The 27,254-nt window shown below is 44.9% G+C and overlaps 1 protein-coding gene across 3 annotated transcripts in view; it reads left to right on the top strand.

The window, feature by feature from the left end:
• The window catches only part of MAP3K9 (mitogen-activated protein kinase kinase kinase 9), a 75,250-nt gene that overhangs the window by 21,192 nt on the left and 26,804 nt on the right, over window positions 1-27,254 (top strand). For all 3 annotated transcript variants that reach the window (XM_041759422.1, XM_041759423.1, XM_041759424.1), the window contains one exon: window positions 22,518-22,698. In XM_041759422.1, coding sequence (XP_041615356.1) covers window positions 22,518-22,698 — 181 coding nt within the window. The remainder of the gene's footprint in view (window positions 1-22,517; window positions 22,699-27,254) is intronic.

Genomic DNA, 27,254 nt, shown 5'->3' on the forward strand with positions numbered 1-27,254 from the left:
GCATTGCCCAAGAACACATAGCTAGAGAATAGCAGCCCTGACCTCAAGTCCAGGCTCTCCAGCACTCGTGTGGTGGTCTGTCTTCTCTGTTCTTTCAGAGCAGATTGCAGAATAGGAGACCCACTTCTAGTAGCTTGCTCTGTAGGATGGACCCTGTGACTCACCAGAGTCCAGGTGTGCTGGGGCTGGCCCTGGCTTTAAACCTGGTCTTGGGGCCTTTGTGAGGCAGATCATCCCCATATCTGGAATTGCAGGGAGGGAATCCTTTACTGTTCCAACCCAGGGGCCTGGCACCCCTGGACCTAGTGGTCCTCAAATGCACAGGAGCTGCGGGCTACTATCTCATTTCCTCTTTCCCCAGGGCCCCCCCAGAAGCACAATGTGAATCTTATCCATCATTTGGTAGCCTCAGCTTTGCTTTTGTTAGTGTTCCTTGTCGACCAATATTAGGCTTATATACAGCTGTCCAAAAATTGGACTGTAACAGAAGTTTCCACATTATTTGACTCTTGTTTTTGCTTATGTTAATATTGTGGTTTTGCTTTCGTTTAAACAAGGGAAATATAGATAGATTTCAGATAAATTCACAGATGCTTATTTATGGAATTTAAAAATTTTTTTAAATTTTATTTTAGAGAGTGCACAGGAGTATGGCAAGGGGCAGAGGGAGAGGAGAGAGAGAGAGAATCCCAAGCAGACTCTGCACTGAACTTGGAACACAGAGCCTGGAGCTTGGTGCAGGGCTTGATCCCATGACCCTGAGATCACGACCCCAACAGAAACCAAGAGTCAGATGCCCAATCAACTGAGCCACTCAGGCACCCCTTGGAATTTAAAAATTTTTAGAAAAGTAATGTAAATGTTCAAAAAGGGTTTGGCCATATTTGTTGATATTAGAGCCTTGTGTGGTTTTTTTGGGATCCTTTGGCTTTTAGCCTCCTGTCCTCTTGGAGGTGAGCAGGCCCTCCTGGGGTGTTGCTTCTACAGCCAAGTTTGTAACCAGGTGGACTGTGTTGGACCAGCATGGCAATTGCATTCCCCGTGGAGGACAGCTAGGCATGCTAGTAGTGCCCGCTTCTATTTTTAGATTAATATCGTGAAGGAGAAATTTAACTTTCCATCCTTTATCCCTTAATGCTCTGAGTTGAATTGATTGCTTGTGGAACAGCACCCAAACATGAGTGAAGCTTCCCAGCTGTTCCTTCTCCAGTCTCATGAAGAGTTTTGACTTTGTTGTCACCAGTATTTTCGAGGTATTGTGATGGGAGGATAGTGGAGGGAGCTGGACTGGAATTGTGTAAATTCATTCTGACAGAAATGCTTTTTAGAAAGGCATTTTAAGCAGGGAATTGATGAATTTCCTTATGTGGGGGCAGTGGATGGGAGGGCACAAGTGTTTCTGTGGAGCATATGAACCCTCTGATGCCTGACAAATTAACTAGAGTCCAACTAATTTTGATTTACTTTTGGATGCTGCCACTCCTCTGCCCCCGTTGGACACTTTTCTGCCCTGTGATCATTACATACAAGGCTGGCTTTATATGCAAGGTTCCAGGTCATACGGACCATGAATTTGGCAAATTTCAGGTTCCTTGTTAGCTTTTTTGGTGCTTGATTTTATATGTAGTATGTTGGAATAGCAGCTGGGAACCGGAAAGTCACTGATAATGACCTTGTAGGAAGAGTAAGAATGTCCCTGCCCAGGAAAAGGAATGTATTCCAGGACCTTTCCTCATGGGAGGTTTCGAGAGGGCAGGAAAGAAGCATTCGAGCTTTTTCCCAATAGTTTCTGGTTATGCCCATTATGCCTGCTGGATGTAGTTTTGGAATGTTGGTGAGGTCCAGAGCCAACGGCAAGAAAGAATTCTTGAGACATCTTTGGTGCAAGAAGGGTGATTTGATTAAAGCACAAGGACAGGACCCATGGGCAGAAAGAGCCCCAGAGACTGTGAGAAATGGCTGATTATATACTTGAGAGCTGGGGGAGGTAAGGACAAAGGGAGGTGTCCAAAAGGATTTCCATCTACTGAGGAAGATTTACAGGATACTGGAAGCCTGGCTATTGTAAGTGTTTATCCTCCTAGTAAGGCACTAACATTAAGACAGTTGGGAGCTTCTTGGAAGAATGTTATATTCCACCTACCTTAGGTCCTTGTCAGTGGGCTGCAGGTAATAAAGGAATGTAATTTTGATTACTCTCCCTTCAGCCTCTGGTTCCCACATCACTCATGGAGGGGAGGGTGATGTTAAGCCTCCAGGAAATTGAATTATGAGTCTCTGAAAGTTAGGCTACTGATAAGAATGCTTTTCCCCTGTAAATCACTAAGACATTGGTACACTGGATGGAGACTCCTGTCTTGGAGGACTGTGACCTATATCAGTTAACCATTTGTTTTTCCCTTCTCTTAATTTTAAGGGAGCCAGGAGTGCTTGAGGAATGTCACACATATCCCATGGGGCAGAGGAGGATTTGTGAGGTATCAGCTTGTGCTTTGTCCTCAGTGTGCCTCCTGTTCCCTCTGGTCATACCTTTCCAGGTAGCAGGGAAGGAAACAAAAGACTGGTTCTCCTCTAGAAGGTGAGGTGTACCACGTTGAAACTCTGTGTGGTTTTGAGTTTACTGACCATGGTAAGATCCTCAACTCCATCACATGGTGGATAGGGTTTATAGAGTCATCTTTGGAGGTAGGCCAGGAAGGTACAGGCACAAAACTCATCTCACCCATCCTAGTGGGCATGGAGGTGGAAGGAAGGTACTCAGAAAGGCAGCCTTAGCGTAGACAGGAAGACCGTGAGTCAGAACAAAGCCAGCCTTAGCCCGAGGCATTCCTTGGGATTGGCCTCTCCCTCCTCCTAGATGAGAGGTTGGGGAGTGACTCATAGGAAACTTTAATGTGTGTTTCTTAGCTTTCCAGGACTATTAAGGACTTGGGGTTCAAAATGGCAACTCCCATCGTTTTGAGCTTTTGTGGCTGGACTTCCTTACCTTTAAGGTGATGGCAACGGGTATCTGTGGTGGGTCCTGCTGCTGCTTCTTCCATCCTAAAATCGTTTCTCCTCTGTAGTGCCCTGGGTGAAGCACAGGCTACAGAGCCTAGGGTGTTTGCATTGTGTGTGGGTTATGATTCTCAACCTACAGGTCCTCATGAGAAACTGACGTGCCCATGATGACGCACATGCCATAGGAAATACAGCACATCACTTTATTACATACGTAACATAGACGTCACTTCCACCACATTCTTTCCATCCTCTGGAGCCATACTGTGTAAACACGCCCAAACAACCAGAACAGCGTGATGCAGTATGGAATAGTGTGCCAAGGTGTGACATGAGATGGTGTCCAGAGAAGGCAGTTTTCTGGCAGGTGTTGATGGTGGAGTTAGTCTTAAAGAAGGAGTGGGGTTCAAGGGAATTGGTAATAGGGTGGCGGGCCATGGCAGTGACTTTCTAGGGGAGGGGACTGCCCCAGTTTAGCCATGGTTAAGTGTTTATCAGTGCTGTGCCTCTGTCACCTGGGTTCTTTTTCTTTTCTTTTATGATTTTACTGATTTATTTGAGAGAGAAAGAGAGACAGCAGAAGCAAAGGGAAAGGCAGAGGGAGAGAGAGAAGCAAACTCCCCACTGAGCGGAGAACCGACATGGGGGTTAATCCCAGGACCCTGAGATCATGACCTGAGCCAAAGGCAGGTAGTTAGTACCTGACTAAGCCACCTGGGCACCCCCATCACCTGGGTTCTTTAGGAATTTCCCACTCCGGGACGATTGAACAGGAAAGCCATGCCCCTAAGTATCTGAGTCTTCCACATAGAAACAACTCCTGTCTCCAAACAGCTGGGGAGCAGAGCTCCAAATCAGGTAGATCTGGCTTTGGGCAAGGTCCTTGACCTCTGAGCCCATTTCCTCTTCTGTAAAATGAGGATAATCCTTGTTTTTACTCATAGCATTGTAATGAGCGTGAAATGAAATTATGCACATAAGCCCTTAGCATAATGCCTGGTACAAAGTAAATGCTCAATAAATGGGAGCTTTTCTTTTTTTAAGAATACTGTTTCCAAGAACAGCTGCTTCTCTGCTAGCAGCAGATATGAGAATAGACTCACAAGTGTGCCACCAACTGTTTCCATTACTGTTGCTTCAGAACAAACCATCCGTAACAAGAACCATTTCATTACTCTCCTGGAAACAGGGTTGGGAGTTTGGAAAAGGCTTAGCAGGAATAGATTGTTCCTGCTTCTCAGTGTCTGGAGCCTCAGCTGGGACAATTTGGAGGCTCTAGGTGAGGCCACAGATGGAGGCAGGCATCATCAGGAAGTCTCATTCACACATGAGTCTGGTGCTTGGGCTGGGAGGACTCGAAGGCTAATGCCGCTGGTGGTGGTGTAACCCCTCCAAGTTGGCCTTCATACACAGTGGCTCAGGGCTTCAAGCACAGATGTTGCAATGAACAAGGCAGAGGCTGCACCATCTTTTCTGGTCTGGCTTAGATGTCACACAGTGTCACTTACACTGCGTTCTAGTAGTTACCGTGAGTCTCAGACCCGCAGAGATGCAGAGGGGACAGAGACCTGCCTTTTCCTGGGAGGAGTGTCCAGATCCCGTTGGAGGAAAGCATGTAAAATAGGAGGTGGTGTGCCATTTTGAAAATGAAACCTGCCCCACCTGCCAGGGGAACTCTGGAGGCAGAGCTTGGGGACACTGGGTCTTGGAGAAGTGGGGCAGCAGCAACACCCCGGGCCCACGTGCCAAGAAAGAAGAACGACTTTTCATTGACAGGTTCATCAAAGGCCTGATGTGCTGCTGCTCTTTGGATTCTTTTTTATTCAGTTTGTGGCCGGGTGTTTCTGAGTCACGACAGAGACCTGGCAGCCCTACCCAGTCCGCGTGGGCCCCGCATGGACCGTTTGCAGAGAGGTTCTCTAATGAGGAGAACAGCCGCGCAAACTCTATGCCTCTGCCTGTCGGATTCCTGCTGGTGACATCTGTGTCTGGACGAGCTTGGGGCCAGAGTCCCAGCTGTGTTATCTGAGCTTACTTTGCGTCTGATGGCAACTGCCGGAGGTGCCCAAGTTGAGACTGTCGGATTTGGAGATGTTGGAGAGAGCGAGGAATCCTGCAAACACACCAGTTTGTCTGTTTTAATCACAAGAAGCTTGGCTGTAGGAAGACCTTTCCTCAGCAGCAAGGGGAGAGGTGGGAAGGGCAGCCTGCATCCAAAGAAGAGATGAAAGTGGGCTTCCTGTGGAAAGCTGGGGCTGATAAAGGGGTCACTGAAAAATAGCTTGAAACAGGCTGATGAATTGTACTGTGTCTCTTGAGACCAAGCCACTGTCTGTCTATAAATATGAGTTCTCTATCATGTCCCCTCTGTCCTCTGGCCCTACAGAGCAGCAGACATCCCGCCCTCACACTGTCAATTCCTGTCGCAGGCACAGACGTGGGCACAGCATGGGGAAGGCCAGTGCTTCCAGTTGCTGCCCGGGTGCTGGTTTCTGCATATGCATCTTTCCCCTCTTCCCTGTGGCACGGGTTCCCAGAAGGCCAGCCAGAGTGGGGTGCGGCCCAAGCCCTGGATGTTCTCCAGGTTTGAATCAAGGCCCCACTTGGGGCCACAGCCCTGCTAACCAGCCTGTCTCAATGCTGTGCTTAGAGTCCGGGCACCTGAGGACTGGCCCTCCAGAGCAACACACTAGCCGGCCCCAGGAATCCCACTGACCGATGCCGTCCTCTCTGGCCTCATTCTTAGCCCGAGTCATTCCCTAACCTCTCTGCTGCATGCCCTTGGCTGAGATCGTGGAGCTTAGTGCACTGATATCTAGGGCTTGTCCATTGTCCCAGATGAATGCAGGACCAGGCTGCTTTGGCAGATGGTGTCTGGTCTCAGCACGTCAGGACTGTGGATCTGCATGTGGTCCAGACAGTGGCAGTTGGTAATATGTGAGTTGGTGACTGTACCTGGAGGTGAAGGAATTTTGTTCCCAGGTGGTTATGGGGAGCTGGAAGGGGATGAGAAAGCTTTGGTTCTTCCTGGAAGCCAGGAGTTGGTGGGTGCATGTTGGCACAGAGGTAGGGGGAATGGCACCTCTGAAGACCCCTGTACTTCCTGAATGCTCGCTCGTACCTTCCTGGGAGAGTAATGACATACAGGTACCCAGCAGAGCAAATGAGTGATGTGAAGCCAGGGAGATTTCCCAGAGCTCATTGGCTGCTCCTTCTCCCTGTTCATGGGATTAATGACTCCATCTTGCTGCCCCATCTTCCTCATCCCAATACCGTGGTTCATTCTTCACCGCCTCCCCTGGGGAATCATAAAGGTTACTGTTGTGTCACTGCTGCCTGTCTCTTGCTTTCTGGCCTGCCGTTTCCAGTCCAGCCCCAGCCCTTCACTGACATTCCATCTTCTCCCTTCATGAAGTTTCTGCTCCAGCTGCAAGGGACTATACGCTCTTTCCTAGGTGTGTCAGGGCTTTTTCCCTTTGGTCTGAAACCCTGTGATTCACTCCTACTGAGAACGGTCTTCTCCTGATCCTTTCCCTTGGACCTACCCTGTCTCTTTATAGCTTACAGCTCAGGTAGCCTTATGTATTCTGTGAACCTTTCCAAGGAGTTTCTTCCTCTCTTGTTTCTGTAATTCTCTACGGTAGATGCTTGAGCAAGATGGGCATGTGGGATAGACTAAGATCATCATTAAGAGCATGGGAGTGAAGGGCGCCTCGGTAACCCAGTTGGCTGTGTTCAACTCTTGATTTAAGTTCTAGTTATGATCTCAGGGTCCTGGGATCAAGTTCCATGTCAGGCTTTGTATTCAGTGTGGAGTCTGCTTGAGGATTTCTCTCCCTCTCCTTCTGCCCCTCTGCCTGTTTGTGTGCTCTCCCTCCCTCCCCTAAGGTAAGTAAATAAATCTTAAAAAAAAAAAAAAAAGCATGGGAGTGGAAGCTAATCATTCCAGCTGTGCCACTTCCTGGCTGTGTAACTCTGAGGAATATCCTCACTTCACCTGGCGGCAGTGTCTTCATCTGTAAAAGTGATGAAACAGTACCCATTTTGTGAGGCTTTGATTGAGATAGTACATGTAAAATGCTTAGCACAGTGCCTGGTGTGTAGTTAGTGCTTCATAGATACCAGCAGTGATGGTGACAGTAGTGGTTGGAAGGGTAGACTTATGGCCAGAGTGGGGATGTGAAAATGAGAGAAGTTCCATCCTGGTTTCCTTTATAGGAGCATCTCTTTATTTCTCCTTCTCCCTCCCACTCCCTCTCCTTCCCCTACCCACCTTCTCCCTCTCCCTCTCTCTCCCTGTCCCTCTCACCTGTCTAGCAGACTGCTGACCTTTTCCTGTACCCAGAGCAGCTGATATCTTTAACTGGTACAAGTCAGTAGATTCTCAGGCAGCAATGTTAACAGGGAGGAGTCTTGCTCTCTTAAGTAACAACCTGCATTCTCTCCTGGTGACAATTCTGATCCTGGATGTTAGTTGTATTTGAGAGACTTTAACTAACCCCTGATCCTTTTCCACTCATGATGGAGTGCCTTCTTCCCAGAGAGGAAGGTGGGTGCTACAGTCAGGCAGGGTGGGGCCTCGTGGTTTGTGGGCCAAGCCCAGCATTGTAAGAGTTGACCTGCTGGGGCATGGGACCCTCTGGTGAAGGGCTGACCCTTGTTCCTCAGAACTCTACCTGGCATCTTGACAGCTGTTAATAGTACCAGGCTAGTCTTACAGGGTAGACTTTCTGGCCCCTGGGCTATGATGGAACAAGGAGAATGCTCCTCTCTAAAATAACCCTTCCCTCCAATTTGGGATATAGAGAATGGTCCTTCCTATGGGTAAATTGGCAGTGAGCAACATTTCTCCCATGGTTGACTGTGGTTCTTGGTGAATGGGGGAGCTGAGGTATAGAGCTTTTGAAGTTGAGCATTTCTGATCTATGAACCTTGACCTTTCTTCTCTCTCGCTGGACGCCCTTTATACTAGCCTGGTAAGACACACATTTTAGAAAAGGAAAAAGAGGGGCATCTGGATGGCTCAGTTGGTTAAGCATCTGCCTTCAGATCAGGTCATGGTCACAGGGTCCTGGGATTGAGCCTCGCATCAGACTCCCTGCTCAGCGAGGAGTCTGCTTCTCCTTCCCCCTCTGCTGCCTACCTCCCCCCCCCCCCCGGCTTGTGCTCTCTCACTCACTGTCTCTCTCAAACAAATAAAATCTTTTTTTAAAAAAAAAAAAGGAAAAAGAGATGAGGATGGTGATGTGGTATGGGTGGGAACAGGAACGGAACAGATTCCACTGTGGAATGGAAGGGGTAGGACATAGGCACTGGACCAACTGATGGGGCCCTGGAGATGGATGGGAGATTAGAGACGGTCAGTCTAGGGTACTTCATGGTTCTTACAGCCTAGTGTCTGAAGGGCCAGTGGGAGGGTTCTGTAAGTCAAAGCAGAGACCCTGGATTAAGAACATTCTGTGTTGGGCTCCACTGAACAGCTGTTTTGATGGTAAAGGTTCAGTGGAAACAGTGGGACTTAAGGTCCCAGAATTCCTCTGCTTTATTAGTTCTTATCCTCATATGTTTGGACATTCATTCATTCATTTAGATTTTATTTATTTATTTATTTATTCATTCATTCATTCATGAGAGACACAAAGAGAGGCAGAGACATAGGTAGAGGGAGACACAGGCTTCTTGTGGGGAGCCTGATATGGGACTCGATCCCAGGACCCCAGGATCACGACCTGAGCAGACACTCAACCACTGAGACACCCAGATGCCCCATGTTTGAACATTTAACATGAAGTCAGCTTTCCCCACTGACTTCACTGATGTATCACATGGGGGGGGGTGTGACTTGAAGGGGACCAATGCTATACCAAGTTTGAAGAGTCCAGCCTGCACCACTCAGAGCAAAACGTAACAACTTCTAAAGTGGTTTCAGACCTGGTATAGGAGGGTTACTTGTACTGCCCACCAACATCTTTCTGCCTACCCCCAAGCTAATGTACCTCCTCAGCAATGGTGCTTTTAACACACATTGGGCCTAAATTATGTCTGGTGAGATGCTGCCCATCAGCAAGCTTTTGCCGCCACTCCTTGCCAAAGCTGCCTTGGTTTGGGTGTCTGCAAGCTTCCCAGATCTATAGTCTTCTAAAGCACTCTTATTTAAATATAAAAAGCTGGTTCTCTTCCCTAGAAGGATGTTAGAGCACTACTCAGGTGGTCTGGCTTGAGTCTGAGACCCCAGGGTCCTAGTGGTTCTAGTTGGTTACTTACAGGTAGAATTAGATTTGACTCCTACTTTGATGGCTTCTCTGCCAGTTCTCTCTTGTTCTCAATGCAGGTGTCCCTCCTCGTCTCTCCCTGCCACTAAGACATAGCCATCAACTTAACAGTGCTATGAGAAAACCACTCAGTGGCTCTTTCTTTATACAAGACACAGGATTAGGTGAGATTTCCTGCCCAATTAATTTATGATATGAGACTGCCCCAAAACAAATAAAATGAAGATGCAGGTTCTACACGGTGGCATAAGAGAGAGCAGCACTGTAGAGATGTAATTACTAGACGTTTGAGCCCCGAGTGCAGGAGGCAGCATGGTATAGTGGAGCATGGGCACAGAAGCTAGAGCAGGACTCAGATCCTGGCTGTTTCTCTTCCTACATGTGGAAAAGTCCCCTTCGAGTCCCACCTTTCTCATCTGTGAAATGAGCATGCTACCCACCTTGCAGTGTTGCTGTGACAGTAGATGAAGTGACACAGGTGACGTTCCCAGTATCATACCTGGGATTCCATAATAATGCAAGGAATCCTAGCTACTGCTTTTATGTTTTTAATGACTTAATTTTTAAAATACTAACAAGAAATACCTGTTTAATGTAGACAATTTTGACAATATAGATGAATGAGTATAAGAGAAACTTATCACCTCAAATCCCAGAGATCACCACAGTTAGCATTTAGATATATATCCTTTGGGCATTTTTCTATGTGATAAACAACACATTCTTTAAAAAAAATCTGATCAAACTATGTATTTTTGTATACTGGTGCTTTATTAAAATACAGTCATGTATTATTAAATTGCCTACTACATCTTTTATATATATATATATTTCAAAGTACATGTACAGTATCAATTAAAAAGCCAAATCATATCACAAGGTTCATAATAGAAAACAAAGGTCTTCTGCTCTATCTTTTCTTACTCCCCGAGTCTTCCTCCTGGCTAGTGATCTTCTTGAGGAGAGGTGCTAGTTTAATTTATATTTGAACACTCTGTACTTAGCACAGTGCATATGGGCTCTCTTTACAGAGGGCTCTTTAAAAAAAAAAAAAGATTTAACTCAACACTTATTATAGAACATGACATACTCTTTAAAAAACATGCAGCTGAAACGTGTCAAGTCGATTCATTTTATAGAAGCTTGGAGAGGCTGTCCAAATCTTTGGCTGTGTCATATGGAAATTTTATTGACTGGAATGTCGCTTTTGGTTTAGATTTTCAATTTTAATATGTCTGTTTTCCCTAAGAGATTTTGTAATAGTGGAATTAAACTTTGTGTCTGTTAGGTTAGGTAAACTAATGAGAAAAAAGATACCCAAAGTCACAGTGGCTGAAATGAGAAGTCTTTTTTTTTCTTGTACGTCAAAGTCTGGCGGGAGACAGTCCATGGTTAGCATGATCTCTCTGTTCCACAAGCTCCAGACTCCTTCCCATTCACAACGCTGCCAACTTTGGGGTATGGTATTATCCTCAGGGTCCAAGATGGTAGCTAGATCTGCAGCTGTTAGATCTATGTTCCAGGCAGCACAATGTAGGGGGTGGTGAAGAGGTGCCAGAGGCCCTGAGCTGAGAACTTTTAAGACAGGTTACAGAAGACAGCTACTTGATACCTCTGAGCCACCTGGCTGTGCTTTCGAACAGGGAGAATGGGAAGTATAGTTAATGTTACATGTGGCCAGGTGCCCACTGTGCACTTGAGGGTTCTGTTACTATGAGGGAGGATAGCCACTGGAAGGGCGACTAGCAGTCTGGGTCACAGCTTTCAGGCCCCTTTCCTATCATTAATCCCTTGTTAGTCCTTCCATGATATGTTGCCAGGATTGCTAATGTAGCAGTTCTTTTCTGCTGTGTTTTCAGTTTGTTTTCTCTTTCTCATGGAATGCTGCTGACTCTGTCCTTCTGTTTTAACCCTTCTTTGGAGACTTGTCTCCCCTTCACTCCTCTGGAGTTGGAGGTTCTTGGGACACCTGCTTGAATATGAGATGGTGGCCGACAGGTGGATCTTTTACTTAAGGGCGGTAGCCTTCTGCTTTCTGCGTAGGGGGCTTCCGGTCATATCATTGAGATCACTGGTTCCCAGGGGTGGGCTGCAGACATCTGGGGAGGGAGCTGCTGCAAGGTCTTTTTGAATCTAAGTGTGTTTGCAGAGAGTATGAATATGCATATCTCTGTTTTTCAAATGTAGTTGCTGTCATGTTGATATAGTACAGATTGGATTAAAAGTGTTTTTCTCGGTGGGTGTTTTAACAGGGTGGGGTGGTCGGGGCACTGGATGTAATTTCATTCAGACCTGGGTTATGTCCTGGCTCTGCCTCCTACCATCTGTGGACCAGCCTCTCTGAATTTCAATTTCCACATCTGAAAGTACTTTTCTGATTTACTGAGAGAATTAAGATTGTGGATGTAAATCACTTAGCCCAGTGCACAGCACATATTGAAGCCCCCATAAACTTAGCTCTGATTAGTGTTTTCTTAATCAACGCTAAAAGTCCATCTACCATCATAATAGCATTTGCTTTAAAGCCTAAGGGACCTATTTCAAGAGGTTGAGAATCACTGCTGTAGCTCTTTTGGTGATCCTGATGTAGCCAGCCCTCAAACAGGTTTGGGGAGCATTGTCTAAACGGATTCGATCAGAAACCTTTAGGGATGATTTGTATTCATTTATTGATTCAATCAAGAAAAATACTTACCAAGCACCTATTATGCCTCCTCGGGTTAGAGGCATAGAAAGAGAGGCTACCATGGTTTGGTTGTGTTCTAGCTCCAGGTCACAGGAAGAGGTCACTGTGCCAAGCGTTCTTTAGCTGCACCAGGAGAGCTTTCATACATCCAGTGGTTTCCTCTTCTGTTTCTGTTGGTTTCCTCTTCCGTACCAAGAGAGGGTAGATCCTTAATCCCCAAGGACTCCGTTCTCTCAGCTTCTTCTGACGGAGACTACTAGCTGCCTGTGTGGAGTGTTGCCGGGAAGCATAGCTTTGCTGGTTGTACCAGTGGAACTCGATGGAACTCTGCTGACATTGCTGAACTGGCTGGGGCCTCGGCTGCTGCATCTCCTGGCTGTCTCCAGGCTGCACCGCACCTGCTGAGGCGGGGAGTCGGGGAGTCTAGATGGTGAATCATTTGCCTTGGTAAGCAAGTCTGGCCTCCCTTGGCCCTGCCTGGAGGGACCGAGTGGGCTGAGGGCCAAGGGGCCAGGAAAGGCCAGGAGATGCATGTTGGCCATGCTCCTACTGCACGGTAGTGGTCCATGAAGCAAGCTCTTTCAGTTGGCTCTTGCTGTGCCTGCATGACAGGGAGGCTGCCCTGCTTAGCCACCGACCTGTTGGCACTCTGGGCTGCTGGGTGGGGCTGGAGCCTGAAATCTTCTTCCTTCCTCCACTGGAGACAACGGGCTTCAGGAAGTAAATGTCTCTAGTGCTGACTCAGGTGCCCTAGGGCCTGGCTCTGTCTAGTGAATGGGGCTTTTCTGTGGGGCAGAGTCATCCTGGCTGGCTCCTCTTTGCCCTTGAGCTTAGCTGTTATTCAACTCAGATGGGTGGTAGAGCTTGGCTGGCCCCAGAAAAGCCTGACACTGCCTTTCAGGGTATTACAGACTCAGAGAATGTCGGAAGTAGGGGAACGGCCCTAGTGCAGATCGCAATGTGGTAGAGCCAGAACTGTGAGACATTCTGGGTACTCAACCATTGCTGCCTTGTTGCAGCTCAGAGATTGTTCTTGCTAAGGTGGGAGAGAGGGGATGCCGTGGCATAGATCTGGTGGTTGGCCTGAGCTTTGGCAGGAACAAACAGGAGTCCAGAGTTTTGCATAATGGGAGAGCTGGAAGAGTGAAGCCAAAGGCGGGTGCCTTGCAAGGTACCTTTGGGTACGGACTCTACAAGATTCCTTCTCCCTATACCAAGAAAACAAACAAGACCAAAGGCGGGATCCTGGGCGAGGATGGCAGATCGAACACATCCATGTACTGCGCGTGCTGGTACTCATGCTCAAAACCTGGTGAAAACTGCAGGAACTCACAAGGCCAACAGGAGAGGAGGAACAGCAGCCACATTTGGGAAGCTGGAGAACAGGTGGATGAACGGTAACTTGCTGCCTTAGGACATTTAAGAAAGATCATTTTAAGCTAACAGCAAGGAAAGCAAAGTACCAATCAATCCATGTATATCACAGACTCCTCAAATGTCTAGCAAGTGGCAGTACCGGGCACCTCTGGAGCTGGGGCGAAGTGGAATCCTCAAATAAAAAAGATTAGGTGGCAGTGATATGAAGTGCATTTGAGCCCCATGGACCTTTCTTCTTCGCTTGGTGCAGCCGCCTGGCCACCTTGCCTTTTGGAAGGGGTAGACAGTTTCTGGACAGGGCCACCAAGCACAATGGAGGGTATGGGTGCTTTATACAGAAAAGGAGGGATGATGTGTGTGTTTACAGACTGAAAGCTACATTCCGAGACCCCTTGGGCCGCCCCCACTCGTGACCGGCTCCCCAGCACACCGAGGGAGCACCCAGGACTCCCTTTTCCTAGGCTGTTTGGAGGAGGAACACCCTGAGAGCACACGGCCAGCTCAAGAGAAGTGACCTTCAGATATTCCTGCCTAGAGTTACCTGGATCTCCCACAGTGAAGTTTGAAGCTGGTGGATCCCTCCTATGTGCTGAGAGGTCTGGTCAGCTTTGGGTTCCTCATACCTTTCCCTGCCTGCTTACAATGGAAGACTTAGAAGCAAGGAGAATCAGTAACAACCGCCCATGCACTCAGCAATTTCCATACTGGCCAACTTGTGGGAAACCGTCTTTTTTTCTGTCATCCCACTCATTCCTCAGCCTTGATTGTTTTGAAGGAAATCTATAGCATTGTTTCATATTTTTGGTATTTCAGTACATACTGTAAAAGATAAGGACTTCTTAAAACCAAAGCACTATATGGTTCTCAGTCATGGACAACCAAGGGTTGCTGTAAGTCTGAGCAAAAGAGCATCAGAGGCCAAAGCACACACAGGAGAAGCAGCTGAAGCAAATGGCACTAGGAGAAGAAAAAAGAATTAAAAAAGAACCATCACTGATACACTCAGAAGAAGAGATATTGTACCCGTATTACAAAAAAATGGCTATTACACAGATGTCTTTATGCTAGCCACTCACACAAAAAATAAATAAAATTGAGAGAGGGAAAAGAGCTCCCTTAGCAATTAAGACTGTGATAAGGAAATGAAAAACCCAATAGAAGGGTTTAAAGGTAAAGTGATAACATCTCCAATAGAAGAGCAAAAAGAAAAAAAGATGGGAAAAATAGAGGAGAAAAGATTGAAAATTGGAGGACCAGTCTAGGAAGCCCAATATCTGAATAACAGAGGTTCTGCAGAGAGAAAACAGAGAGATACAGACAAGGACATTAACAGTAAAATACTTCAAGAAAATTCGCTTTAAAAAAAAAAAAAAAGAAAATTCACTTTAACTGAAAGACATGAATGTACAGATTTCAGAGTACCTACTAAGTTCCCGTCTCAAGCCACATCCCTCTGAGATTTCAGACCATAAGGGATTAAGAAGAGAGTAGCTATTTCCCAGAGGAGAAAGACATTATCACTACTTTGCATCAGGAAGCAAAATGGCTTTAGGCTTCTTAACAGCAGTGTTGGAAACAAGAAAGTGATGCATCATGGCTTCAAAATCATGGAGAGAAATCTCTAATCATTTTTATACCAAGTATAGGGATAGGAAATAGACACTTTCCAACAACAGCATAAAAAAACCTTCCATGCATTCTCTCTAAGGCGCTACTGGAGAATGCATGCCAGCAGAATAAGAGAAGAAGCCAGCAAAGAGAGAGAGTGGGGTGCAGGCCACAGAGATTAACACAGGAGAGGGATGAGGGGACACCCCTGTGGACTGCAGAGGGGGACTCCAGGAGAGTGTGCTGCGCAGCAGACCTAAAGGTTGGGCAGTTGACACCTCCCAAGTGTGACTCAGGGCTGTCACTGTTGACCTGCCTGCTGGTGGTGTTACTAAGCACTGACTGCCTGGGGAAGCCTGGTCCAGATTCTTATCTACACTTGGCTGTCTTGCTCATGTGCTGATGAAGCTCCTATGCCCTCCTCCTTGCCCTGCTTACCAGATAGACGGGTGTTTTCTTTGCCCAACCCGAGAATCAGAGGTTGGCCAAAGTGAATTTAGAACCAGAAGATACAGAGGAGCTTATGCCTGTGTAGGTGACCTTATTTGGAAGTTGAGTCTTTGTAGATGTATGTAGTCAAGATGAGGCCACGCTAGAGGAAGGCTGGCTCTAATCCAATGACATGTTTCTGTATGTGAAGAGGGATACAGACACACAGATGAGAAGGCCATGGGAAGACACAGAGACAGACGCAGGGAAGGCACACAGCCAGATGAAGACGTTGGATTTAATACTGCACTAAGCCAAGGACACCAAGAATTGCTGGCAGCCACCAGCAGCTAGAAGAGGCAGGAGAGGATTCTTCTTTCCCTCAAGCCTTTGGAGGGAGCATAGCCCTGCTGACACCTTGGTTTTGGACTCAAATTCTAGCCTCTGGAACTGAGAGAGAATATATTTCTGTTGTTTTAAGCCACCAAATTTGTGGTAATCATTTTATGGTAGCTCTAGAAAACTAGTACACATGCTCTGTTTGTACTTGCCACTCACTTTTTCAAAACTAAACAATGTCTTATTTTGGGGTATATACATAGGTGGTAAAATTATAAAACGAAATAAAGGAATGAATGACAGAAGTCGGAAAAGGGAGATGGTGGGGAGGACACACGGAGCTTCTAAGGGACTAGATTGGGTCACAGGAGTTTTCATCTCCTTTTCTTTAAACCATGCCTACGTGTTCTGTACACTCTTCTATGTGTATACACATTTGACAATAAATTGGAAAAAAAAAAAAAAGACTAAACGAAGCAAAACACAACCCCCAGAACAGAGTTAGACCAATTGCTTAATTTGGGAGAGATGGTACTGATTCATTCAAACCAAATGAAGGTCTGGGGACGGGATTCTTGGCGCCAAGGTGAACGTTTAGCAAATCAGAGCCCCTTGTGCTAATGGAGATGAATAATAAATAAGAAATCTCAAAATGATAAGTCATCAACCAAAGCTAAATTTACCATTACGACATATGGGAGTGTCTCCTCAGTTATGCCAAGTTTTGAGAGCCTGGCCTCCAGCTAAATGATATTAGGTCAGACTCTGAGCCCTCTGTGGCCACCCGTGCCTGACTCATTTCTCCCCCTGATAACCTAACAGGAGCTGGCCTTTATGATGGTCTGTATGAAATACGCACTGAATCCCTGAATCCTGTAGAAATCACCCCACCTTTCTATATTCGTGAAGGTTTGACCTTCATTTTGGTGCTAGTTTTCCTTTATTCCTCTCAACATTTCTAATTGTTTCTCTCTAATAGACAGAAGGCCTAAGGCTGAGAGTTTGACCTGTAACAGGATATACTGAAACTTAGTAACAGCTATTTCTTACATTTTATTTATTTGTACAGGTCAACTGATATTAGAATATTTGTTTTTCATTTATAATAATATACAATTTCTTGTAGTAATTTTTAAAAAGTGAACATAAAGAAAAGTATTAAGTAAGCGGCATTTAGGTGGTCTCCTGATCTGAAAATAATCGTGAATAATATCCGTAGGTTACTGAGGTTTGGAAAACTGCTTATCATCCTGATTGCAGCAAAACATAGGCCCTTATTGATGTACACTTTGTCTTGACCTAATATTCAGTTTTGTCTTGTATCTTTCCATGCAGTATGTCCCGAAGGCCCTTATGGGCAGAATCACTAACTTATCTTTCCTTGTCTTCCCCACCCAACTTGGCAGCATCTCCGTGTGTTATTTGCCAGCAGACCCCAGCCGCGGCATCCCTCTTCGCCAATCTAATTACCTTGCTTGGTACACTCTGGCTCCCCTTCATGTCTCAGGGATGGATGGTACACTGGTGGGGCGAGGGGGATGCCCTCCCCACCCTTCACCTCCGGCACCCAAAGGATGGGGAAGTGGGTAGTCTGAGAAGATGCACAAGATACTTCTTCGGTGAAATAAGTGACCAGTGAGAGGTCCGTCCTTTCAGAGAGGCTAGTTCTGTGCTGGTTGCTGGAGGGAGAACAGCATGGGTTCCTAGAAGGAGAATGGGTTTTTTTTGCCCTTGAGGAGTCCTGTCCCTCAGAATAGATGATGAGACACCTAGGCGTGCAGCTCTTGGGAATGACGTAAAAGAAGTAGATAGTGTTAAATTGTGTAGTAGTGGTTTTAGGTGCTGAACGATTAATTCAGGAGAAGGGGGAGCAGTGAAGACTGGTTAACCAGTGACTATCTAGGAATCTGGCTGAAGTTGAAATAAGCCTGAAAGACTATAGGATGGCACAGCACATGAAGAAGACTATGACTATAGACTATGGATGGCACAGCACATGAAGAAGAGTCTGGCTTTGGAGCCCATCTCCATCCCTCTCTGACTGTGGGCGGCTGACTTAACCGTGCTGTATCTGTTTCAGCATGGGCAAGCTAGGGAGAAAATATTTGCGCCTACTTCATGGGGTTGATTTAAGGATTAACTAAGGTGATGTACGTAAAGCTCTTTACATACGTTATACAAACAGCACCATGTGACCAATAATGGATAGCTAGCATTATTAATTTATCAACCATACCATTGATTTATAAAGCAGAAAATTATTGCATGGTTATCGTTTGTCAGGAACTCCCAGGCCTCCCAGTGGTGTCCTCAGCACCTTAATGCTGTCCCATGGCTTCTACTTCCATAGGAGATACTTAATCATCGCAATAAAAATAATAGCTATAGTGTCCTGAGTCCCTGTTTCTGTGTCAAGCACTCTGCTAGGTGCTTTGTTACTACATTGCTTTTAATCTTTATCCTATTTTATAGAAGTGCAGAGTTTATGAACCTTGTTCAGGGTCACATGTAGAGTGTCAAGGCTGGGATTTAAATTGTCTGCTTTTTTTTTTTTTTTTTTTTTTTTTTTTCTGATTCATGCTGACTCTGGTTACTGTCACCCTAGACCCATTATGTCCCAAATTGAACTTGGCTTCCTCAAAGGGCGTTGCCTCCCAGCTTCAATCAGGGGTGCCACCATTCTCCTTGTCTCCTATGTCTGGACGACTGGGAACCTCCTGCGTCTCCTTCAAGCCTCTATATCTGGTTAGTCACCAGGCTTTTCGTTCAGATGCATCCATTCCTCTCTGTCTCCCTTACCTGGCCAGCCCCCCATTGACTGGGGCTTGGATTTGTTGCCAGCATGTGTTCCACTGCGCTAGCCACGAGAGGTGAGGTTTTCACAATACACTTGGACAGGCTTCATTAGATTTTGATAAAGCATTGTGAAGTTTTCTAATAAGTAAAGCACAATAGTTTGTTTTTGCTGTAGCTGTTTGTCAGTGGTGGAAGCTCAGAATGGTCTAACTGCAGTGGTGCAGGACCGAAAGCTGCTGTGATGATAACCTCTCTCTCCCTGGGGAAAGTGTACCAGGAGGGAACTACTCTATCCTGTTTTTAAGGGTAAAACCCCTTTTCTTTAGCAAATGGGACAATTGGATATATTCACATGCAAACAAATGAAGCTGAATACCCCTTTTGTGGTACACAAAAATGAACTAAGAATGGGTCAATGAGCTGAACCCGTAAAACTCTGAAAACTGAGAGGTAAATCTTAATGAACTTGGATTTGGCAGTGGAATCCTTGCTGTTACACTAAAAGCATGACCAACAACATAAAAAGCAGATAAGGTGGACTTCCTCTAAGTTAAAAGCTTTTACGGACACTGTCAGGTAAGTGAAAAGACAGCCTATAGAAAGGGGAAAAATATTTGCAAATCATATATTTGATTAAGGGTTTGGTACCCAGAATGTATATAAAAAAGTCTTATAAGTCAAAATTCATTTCTTGAAAGAAGATATACAAATGGCAAACAAGCACATGAAAGGAGGCTCAGCATCATTAGTCATTAGGGAAATGCAAGTCAAAACCACAGTGAGATACTTCTCCACATCCGCTAGGATGGTTATAATTTTAAAAAAATAAAAAGGAAAATAAGTGTGTTGAGGATGTGGTGAAATTGGAGCCCTCACACATTGCTGATGGGGATGCAAAATGGTGCAGCTGCTGTGGAAAACAGCAAACATAGAATTATCATAATAACCTAGTAATTCCACTCCTAGGTACATATCCCAAACCTGAAAACAGGCCCGGAAACAAATAGATGTACCTATGTGTGCATAGTGACACTACGTCATAGTAATCAAAAGGTGAAAACAGCTCAAAAGTCTGTTGAGGACTGATAGATAAACAAATTGTGGTATATACATACAATGGAATATTAGTCAGCTATAGGAAGGAGTACCGTGCGGGTACAAGCTATAATCTGGATGAATCTTTTTTTTAATTTTTATTTATTTATTAAAGATTTTATTTATTCATGAGAGACACACACAGAGAGAGGCAGAGACACAAGCAGAGGGAGAGTCAGGCTCCATGCAGGGAGCCTGATGTGGGACTTGATCCCAGGACTCTGGGATCATGACCTGAGCCAAAGGCAGGCGCTCAACCACTGAGCCACCCAGGCACCCCAATCTGGATGAATCTTGAGAACATTACACTAACGAAATAACTAGGTGTGTCATCTATCACATAATTCCATTCACATAGAGTATCCACCATAGGTAAATCCATGGAGATAGCACATTGGTGGCTGCTAGGGGCTGGGTGGACGGGAGATGGGGAATGTTTGCTTATGAGTATGGATTTCCTTTTGGGGGTGAGGAGAAATGTTTTGGAACTAGAAATAGAGAGAGGTAGCCGGGATTGCTAGCTGGCTTCCTTCCGATTACAGCCTCTCCTCTTTGCTGAGGTCAGGATCTCAATGCCAGGGATTTCTAACTTCGATGCCTCCCAGGGTCCACCATATGGGGATGCTTTTTTGAAGTCTGCTGGATGTAAGGCAGCAGGGTTGGTGGGGATTAGGTGGAACTGGGCTGGATCTGCCCCAATGCCATTCGTATTCAGGCATATCTTTCCTGGGCTGATTCTTGCCCCATCTCCATCATTCTGCCGCCCTCTTACCCATCTGACAGACTCATATATTTAAAACATTATCTTCATGGTGCCGTTCATTTTCTAAAAATCCATTTCCTATAATAGAACCTAAACTTCTTTGCTTCCCCTTCCAGAACCTGTGGAAGCTCAGCTGGTTCCATATGAATCATGAAACTGTTATCCGTCCTCCCACTCACCTGGTCCCAGCACCTGGAGTCAGGGGTGACAAGACCAGACCCCATGGGCTGTATAAGGGGATGGGCTTGCTCTGATTCTTTGGGCGGCTTAGAAATGGTCAGCAGCTGGTGGTTGCCTCTTTACAGGGAACGGTGGGTTTCCGTAGTGCCACTGGCCCAGCAATTTGCATGCATACTTGTGTGTTGTCTCTGCTGAGATGGGGAGAGGGGCACAGAAGAATCTGGAAAGATTTTTGTTATTCAATGAGATGGCAATTTTTTTTTTTTTAGATCCGGTCAGCTCAGAGCAGGGAGGGGTGCATCAGGGGAGTCGAAGAGGGTGTGGAGGAAGGAGACCAAGTCCATTAGATCTAGGGAGTGGCTGGCATTATTTTCTTTTGTGCTTCCAGCTCTATAGCTCCTTGTAATCCCTCTTTACTGCTGATTTTCTGAGAAGCACGTAGGACACGGAGATCTTTGGTCTACATCCTTCCAATGTGTAACAGTTCAGTGGATATTTACAGACTGGGGGCAGGAGGAGAAATGTACAGTGTGTGACTTGAGGGACCTGTGTAAGGCTGTTGCCCTAAAAGGCACCCCCAAGCTCCTCCTTGGTACCCAAAGTACCACCATCACAGTTCCTTTCTTTAAATATTGGAAGAGTTTGAGCTCTCCGAGAATCTTAAATTGCAAACACCTCTCAGAGAGGTAAAGGTAAAGCCGTAAGAACCCCTCAGTGGGAGTCAGGGGAGAATCAACCCAGGTAGGGTGTAACCCAGGACACGTAGGGCTCAGAACTAATTTTTTTCATTGTTTACCTAGACAGAGTGGCTGGAGGAACTGAGTCAACCTTTTTTTTAGTTGTTATTCTATATTCAATGGATTCCTTTCCCCACCCTCCCCATTTGGACTTGAACAGCAGGGGTGGGGAGAGACTGCTTCTTCCTTCTCTGAAATCCTGAGTATAGAGCTCTGAATTCCAGGCAGTTCAGTGTCCAGCACATAAGAGGTTGTGCTTGCATACACCTTCAGAACCATCCTAGGTTTGCACACGTCCACTGTCTGCTCACAGTTCCTTGGCTTTGCTTACAGCACATTAATCAGCTAGCATTTTTGCTCTTTTTAAGAAGGCTGGCTCCTGCAAGGGGACCAGTCTCTGGAACCGTCCTGTGAGGGGGGGGGGGGGGTGGCTGCCTCTGCTACCGTCCTGGAGAGCCAAGATGGCTCTACACTGTGGTGCTTCGGCGTTAGAACTTGGGAGACAGCCCCAGAGGATAACTGGCTCAGCGCACCAGTTCTTTCCTCTTGGGCCATATCCACAGAGAGACTCATGGGTGTGAACATGTGTGTGCCCTCTGACTTCTCCAACTTGACAACCAGTTCTCAATGACTGGGGGCGAGTTCCCAAATTAAGGAGAAATCTCTGTGCCCAAAAGACATGTTTTCCTATAGGCTTAAGTAAAGTGGAAACTATCCAGGCACTGTCCTGAAACCTTGAAAACCCACCATTCCTTGTGGTCTGAGAGTGCTGGGCCAGGGGTGCCCAGGCAGACAGGAAGCCCAAGTAGCCTCTCCTCCGAAGGGTCAGCTGTGACCTCACGGCTCCTTCCATAGGCGTGAATGGGCCGTGCGCTGTGAGGGTTAGGAGAGCAGGCTGAGCAGGCTCTTCAGTCCGGCCGCTGTGTTTCACTCCTAGCTGACTCATGGGTGCTTTATCTCAGTTTTCTCGTCTTATAAAAAGGATATGGCAATGGTACCTACCTCATAAGGTTGTTGTGAGTTAAAGATAATACCTATCAAAAAGACTTGGCACAAAAATGGGTGCATTGTAGGTGCATCTTACCAGAAATGATGGTTGCTACCTTCAGACTACTGTAGCTGCACGGGCAGCCTGAGGGAGAGGACGGGAGTCTTGCAGGAGGGCTCTGTATTCAGTGGTCTTCTTGTGATTGATGCAGACTTTCCTGTCTCTTCTGTGTCCTTTCCTTGCCCAGTATTGATCCTCCAGAAGGTGGAGAATGGAGACCTGAGCAACAAGATTCTGAAGATCACTGATTTTGGCCTGGCTCGAGAATGGCACCGGACCACAAAGATGAGCGCTGCAGGGACATATGCTTGGATGGCACCGGAGGTCATTCGTGCCTCCATGTTTTCCAAAGGCAGTGATGTGTGGAGGTAAGGTGCAGAGGTGCAGGGGCAGTGCTCCCCAGGTCTGTTTTGGCTGCACACACGTTTCAGGACTCGGAGAATTGAGGTAGACTCCCAGGCACCCCACACTGGTCTAAGTGACCCCTTCAGAACAGTCTATAGTAATTCCCAGGTTGCCATGGGACCGTTTCTTTTTTTTTTTTTTAATTATTCTTTTTTTCATTTGTTTTTATTGAAGTTCAATTTGCCAACATATAGCATAATACCCAATGCTCATCCCATCAAGTGCCCTCCTCGTTGCCCATCACCCAGTTACCCCAAACCCTGCCCACATCCCCTTCTGCAACCCTTTGTTTCCCAGAGTTAGGAGTCCCTCATGGTTTGTCTCCTTCTCTAATTGTTCCCCTCCTTTCCCTTATAATCCCTTTCACTATTTCTTATATTCCCCATGAGTGAAACTGTATGATTCTTTTTTTTATATATAAATTTATTTTTTTATTGGTGTTCAATTTGCCAACATATAGAATAACACCCAGTGCTCATCCCATCAAGTGCCCCCCTCAGTGCCCGTCACCCAGTCACCCCCTACTCCCCGCCCACCTCCCCTTCCACCACCCCTAGTTCGTTTCCCAGAGTTAGGAGTCTCTCATGTTCTGTCTCCCTTTCTGATATTTCATGGGACCATTTCTAATGCCTTCATCTACCTAATGTCCCTTTAGTGCTGTGGCTGGTACCACCCCTGTGTGTTGGCAATTGCTGTGTAGTAAAGACCAGCAGATCCCACGAGCAATGTGCATTCCTGTCTCTGCCTGTAGGGTGGTGAGGGCATCCAATCATTCCTGGGAACGTTCCCCAAGGTCATCCTGGCTGCCTTAGCAACTGTGGCTGTTACTGCTGGACTTGTTCTCACTGTAAGCTCTTTAGCTGATGAGTATTATTTGTCCTATCTCTTGTTTTGGTGGGTTAGAAGTGATCTTTTCTAGTTGTCTGGTTAACCTTCTAGTCAGGACTCTTCTGTTGAATATTGATACAGAAATTGGAAAAGATGGGTCTCAAGCATGTACTCAGAGCTGCAGAGACACAGATTAGATGAACCACACCCCTAGTAAATGTCAGCACCATAGGTCATAAGGACATGGTTCTAAAAATCTTGTCCATAAATAGATAGATAGTAGATAGTTAGATAGAAAGAAATCTTGTCCTTGCTGATGGGAGGATGAGCTTCTACAGGGTATGCATCCCCTTGGCTATGAGGTAGTAACATCACCATGGTATACCAAAAGAAAGGACTGTAGGTTGTCATTGCACTTAGTCTATGAAGTTGTTTCTTCCTGATGAGTTATAAAGTGAGCTTGTGTGTGTATATGATGAGAGTATGTATTTAATTTTTTTATATTTTATTTATTTATTTATTTATTTATTTATTTATTTATTTATTTATTTATGAGAGAGAGGGAGCATGAGCGGGGGGAATAGCAGAGGGAGAGGGAGAGGAAGGTGGAAAGAATCCCAAGTGGACTCTGTGCTGAGTGTGGAGCCTGACACAGGGCTCAATCTCACCACCCTGAGATGATGACCTGAGCTGAAATCAAGAGTCAGGTGCTTACCTGACTGAGCCACCCAGGCATCCCAAGTGTGTGTATTTTAAATAATGGCTTTCTTGAGATATTATACCATATTACAAAGTTTGCCCTTTAAAATGTTTAAGTCAGTGGTTTTTGGTAAGTTTAGCAAATTTGTACCAGTCACCATTGTTATTAGTTTGCTAGAGTTGCTGTAACAAATTACCACAGACCTGATGGCTTTCAACAATAGACATTTGTAATCTGGAGGCCTGAAATTGGTATCAGCAGGGCTACACTCGCTCCAAAGACTTTAGGGGAGATTCTGTTCACATAAGGATTCTGAATATTAGGACATGGGTGTATCATTTTAGAGCTACCATTCAAACCACCACAACTGCTATCAATTTCCAGAATATTTTTATCACACCAAAAAGAAACCCAATGCCTATTAGCAGTCACTCCCCCTGCCCTCGGCAATTACTAATTTACTGTCTATCTCTGTTTTTGCCTATTATAGAAATTTCATACACATGTAATCATACAGTATGTGGTCTTTGTGACTGGCTACTGTTACCGTGTTTTCAAGGTTTATCCATGTTGTAGCATGAGTCAGAACTGCATGGAAATTTGTTTATTCATTCATAAGTTGCTGGACATTTGAGTTGTTTCCACTTTTTGGCAATTGTGAATAATGCTGTTGTGATCATTTTTTTTAAAGATTTTATTTATTTATTCATGAGAAACACAGAGAGAGAGAGAGAGAGAGAGAGAGAGAGAGAGAGAGAGAGGGGCAGAGACACTCCATGGGAGTGAGAGAGAGGGAGAAGCAGGCTCCATGCAGGAAACCTGATGTGGGACTTGATCCTGGGTCTCCAGGATCATGCCCTGGGCTGAAGGCGACACTAAACCGCTGAGCCACCTGGGCTGCCCAGTTGTGATCATTTTTGTACAAGTTTTTGTCAACATATTTTCAGTTCTCTTGAGTGTATACGTAGGAGTGGATTTGCCAAGTCATGGGATATTTAACTTTTGGGGGAACCACCAAACTGTTTTTTACCATAGCTATATCATTTCCCACTTTCATTAGCAACGTAGGAAGGTTCCAGTTTCTCTGTATCCTCTCAACACTTATTGTATGTCTTTTTAATTATTACTATCCTGTGAAATATGAAGTGGCTTTCTCATTATAGTTTTGGGAGTTTCGGTTTTATTTCCCTAATGATTACTGATGTTGAGCATCTTTTCATGTGCTTATTGGCCATTTGTATATCTTTTTCTGTATAAATGTCTATTCAAATCCTTTTCCAATTTTAAAATTGGGATATTTAAAAAAAAAAAAAGAAAAAAATTGGGATATTTGTCTTAATTTAAGTCGAAAGAGTTCTTTATATATCCTTAATACAAGTCCCTTACCATATACATGATCTGTAAATATTTTCTCCCTTTCTGTGGGTTTCTTTCTTTTTACCTTCTTGATGTTATTCTTTGAAACACAAACATTTTTAATTTTGATGAGGTCCAATTTACCTTTTTTTTTTCCTCTGGTTGCTTGTGTTTTTGGTGTCATATTTAAGAAACCATGCCCAACATTATGAATATTTATACCTATTATCTTCTAAGTGTTATAAAATTCTTAGCTTTACATTTAGGTCTGTGTTCTATTTTGAGTTAATTTTTGTGTGTGGTGTGGGTGTGATGTAAGGGGTTTAACTTCATTCTTTTGCCTGTGACTGCAGTAGTCCCTCCTTATATTAGAGGTTTCACTTTTTTATGGTTTCCTTTACTCATGGTCAATCATGGTATGGAAAGCCAGATCTATCATCAGAATACCTTATGCTGTGTCACAATGTCTGTATCATTCACCTCACTTCATCTCATCACGTAGGCCGTTTTATCATCTCACATCATTACAAGAAGAAGGGTGAGTATAGAACAATAAAATTTTGAGAGAGAGCATATTTATATAACTTTCATTATAGTAGATCATTATAATTATTCCATTTTATTTTTGTTATTGTTCATCCCTTACTATACTTAATTTATAAATTATACTTTATCATACATATGTATATATAGGAAAAAACACATATAGGACTCTGTGCTACCTGCAGTTTCAGGCATCCACTGAGGGTCTTGAAATGTATCTCCCATGGATAAGACTCCTGTATCTAGTCTCAGCATCATTTGTTGAAAAGGCTATTCTTTCTTAGTTGAATTGTCACTGTTGTCAAAAAGTAATTTACCACAAATGTAAGGGTTTATTTCTGGATTCTGAATTATACTCCATTGCTCTATGTGTCTATCCTTAGGCCAGTACCACTCTGTTTTAATTACTGTAGCTTTGTAGTAAGTTTTGTAAATGGGTGTAGGAGTCCTCCAACTTTGTTGTTGTTCTTCAAGATTATTTTGGCCATTCTGGGTGCCTTGCATTTCCCAAATTAATTTTAGGAGCATTTTGTCCGTTTTTCCAAAATAGGCAGCTGAGATTTTGGTAAGAATTGTTTTAAATCTGTAGATCACTTTGGGAGGTATTGCCGTTTTAACAATATTAAGTCTTCTAATCCACGAACATGGGATATCTTCTTATTTATTTAGGCCTTTTTCTATTTATTTTAGTGATGTTTTGTACCTTTTGTATATTGTGTCTTATTTTCCTACACATTACTTACAGGGTAAAATAGCTATTATGAGGAAAAGAGTTTTCTTGCCTTAAAATATCTGACCAGATTTCATTAGGTTGAACTGTGTAATGATATTCCAGTGTTTTTGACCAACAGAAATAGCAGGTTCATATGCTTCAATCTAACACTTTCATTGCTTGACTATAGGCTAATGAGAATAGTTAATATATTAATTAAGCTAAGCTACTTTGACAAAGAGACCTACAAATTCAGTGGCTTAAGTAAGGTAAAAGTGTATTTCTTTTTCAGAGAGTAGTCCAGGCTTTGGGGTAGCTGTGCCCCGTGAGATCATTTAGAAACCCAGGTTCTTGGGGCGTCTGGGTGGCTCAGTCTGGGT

Source organism: Vulpes lagopus, chromosome 6, assembly GCF_018345385.1.
Source record: "Vulpes lagopus strain Blue_001 chromosome 6, ASM1834538v1, whole genome shotgun sequence".
NCBI lineage: Eukaryota > Metazoa > Chordata > Mammalia > Carnivora > Canidae > Vulpes > Vulpes lagopus.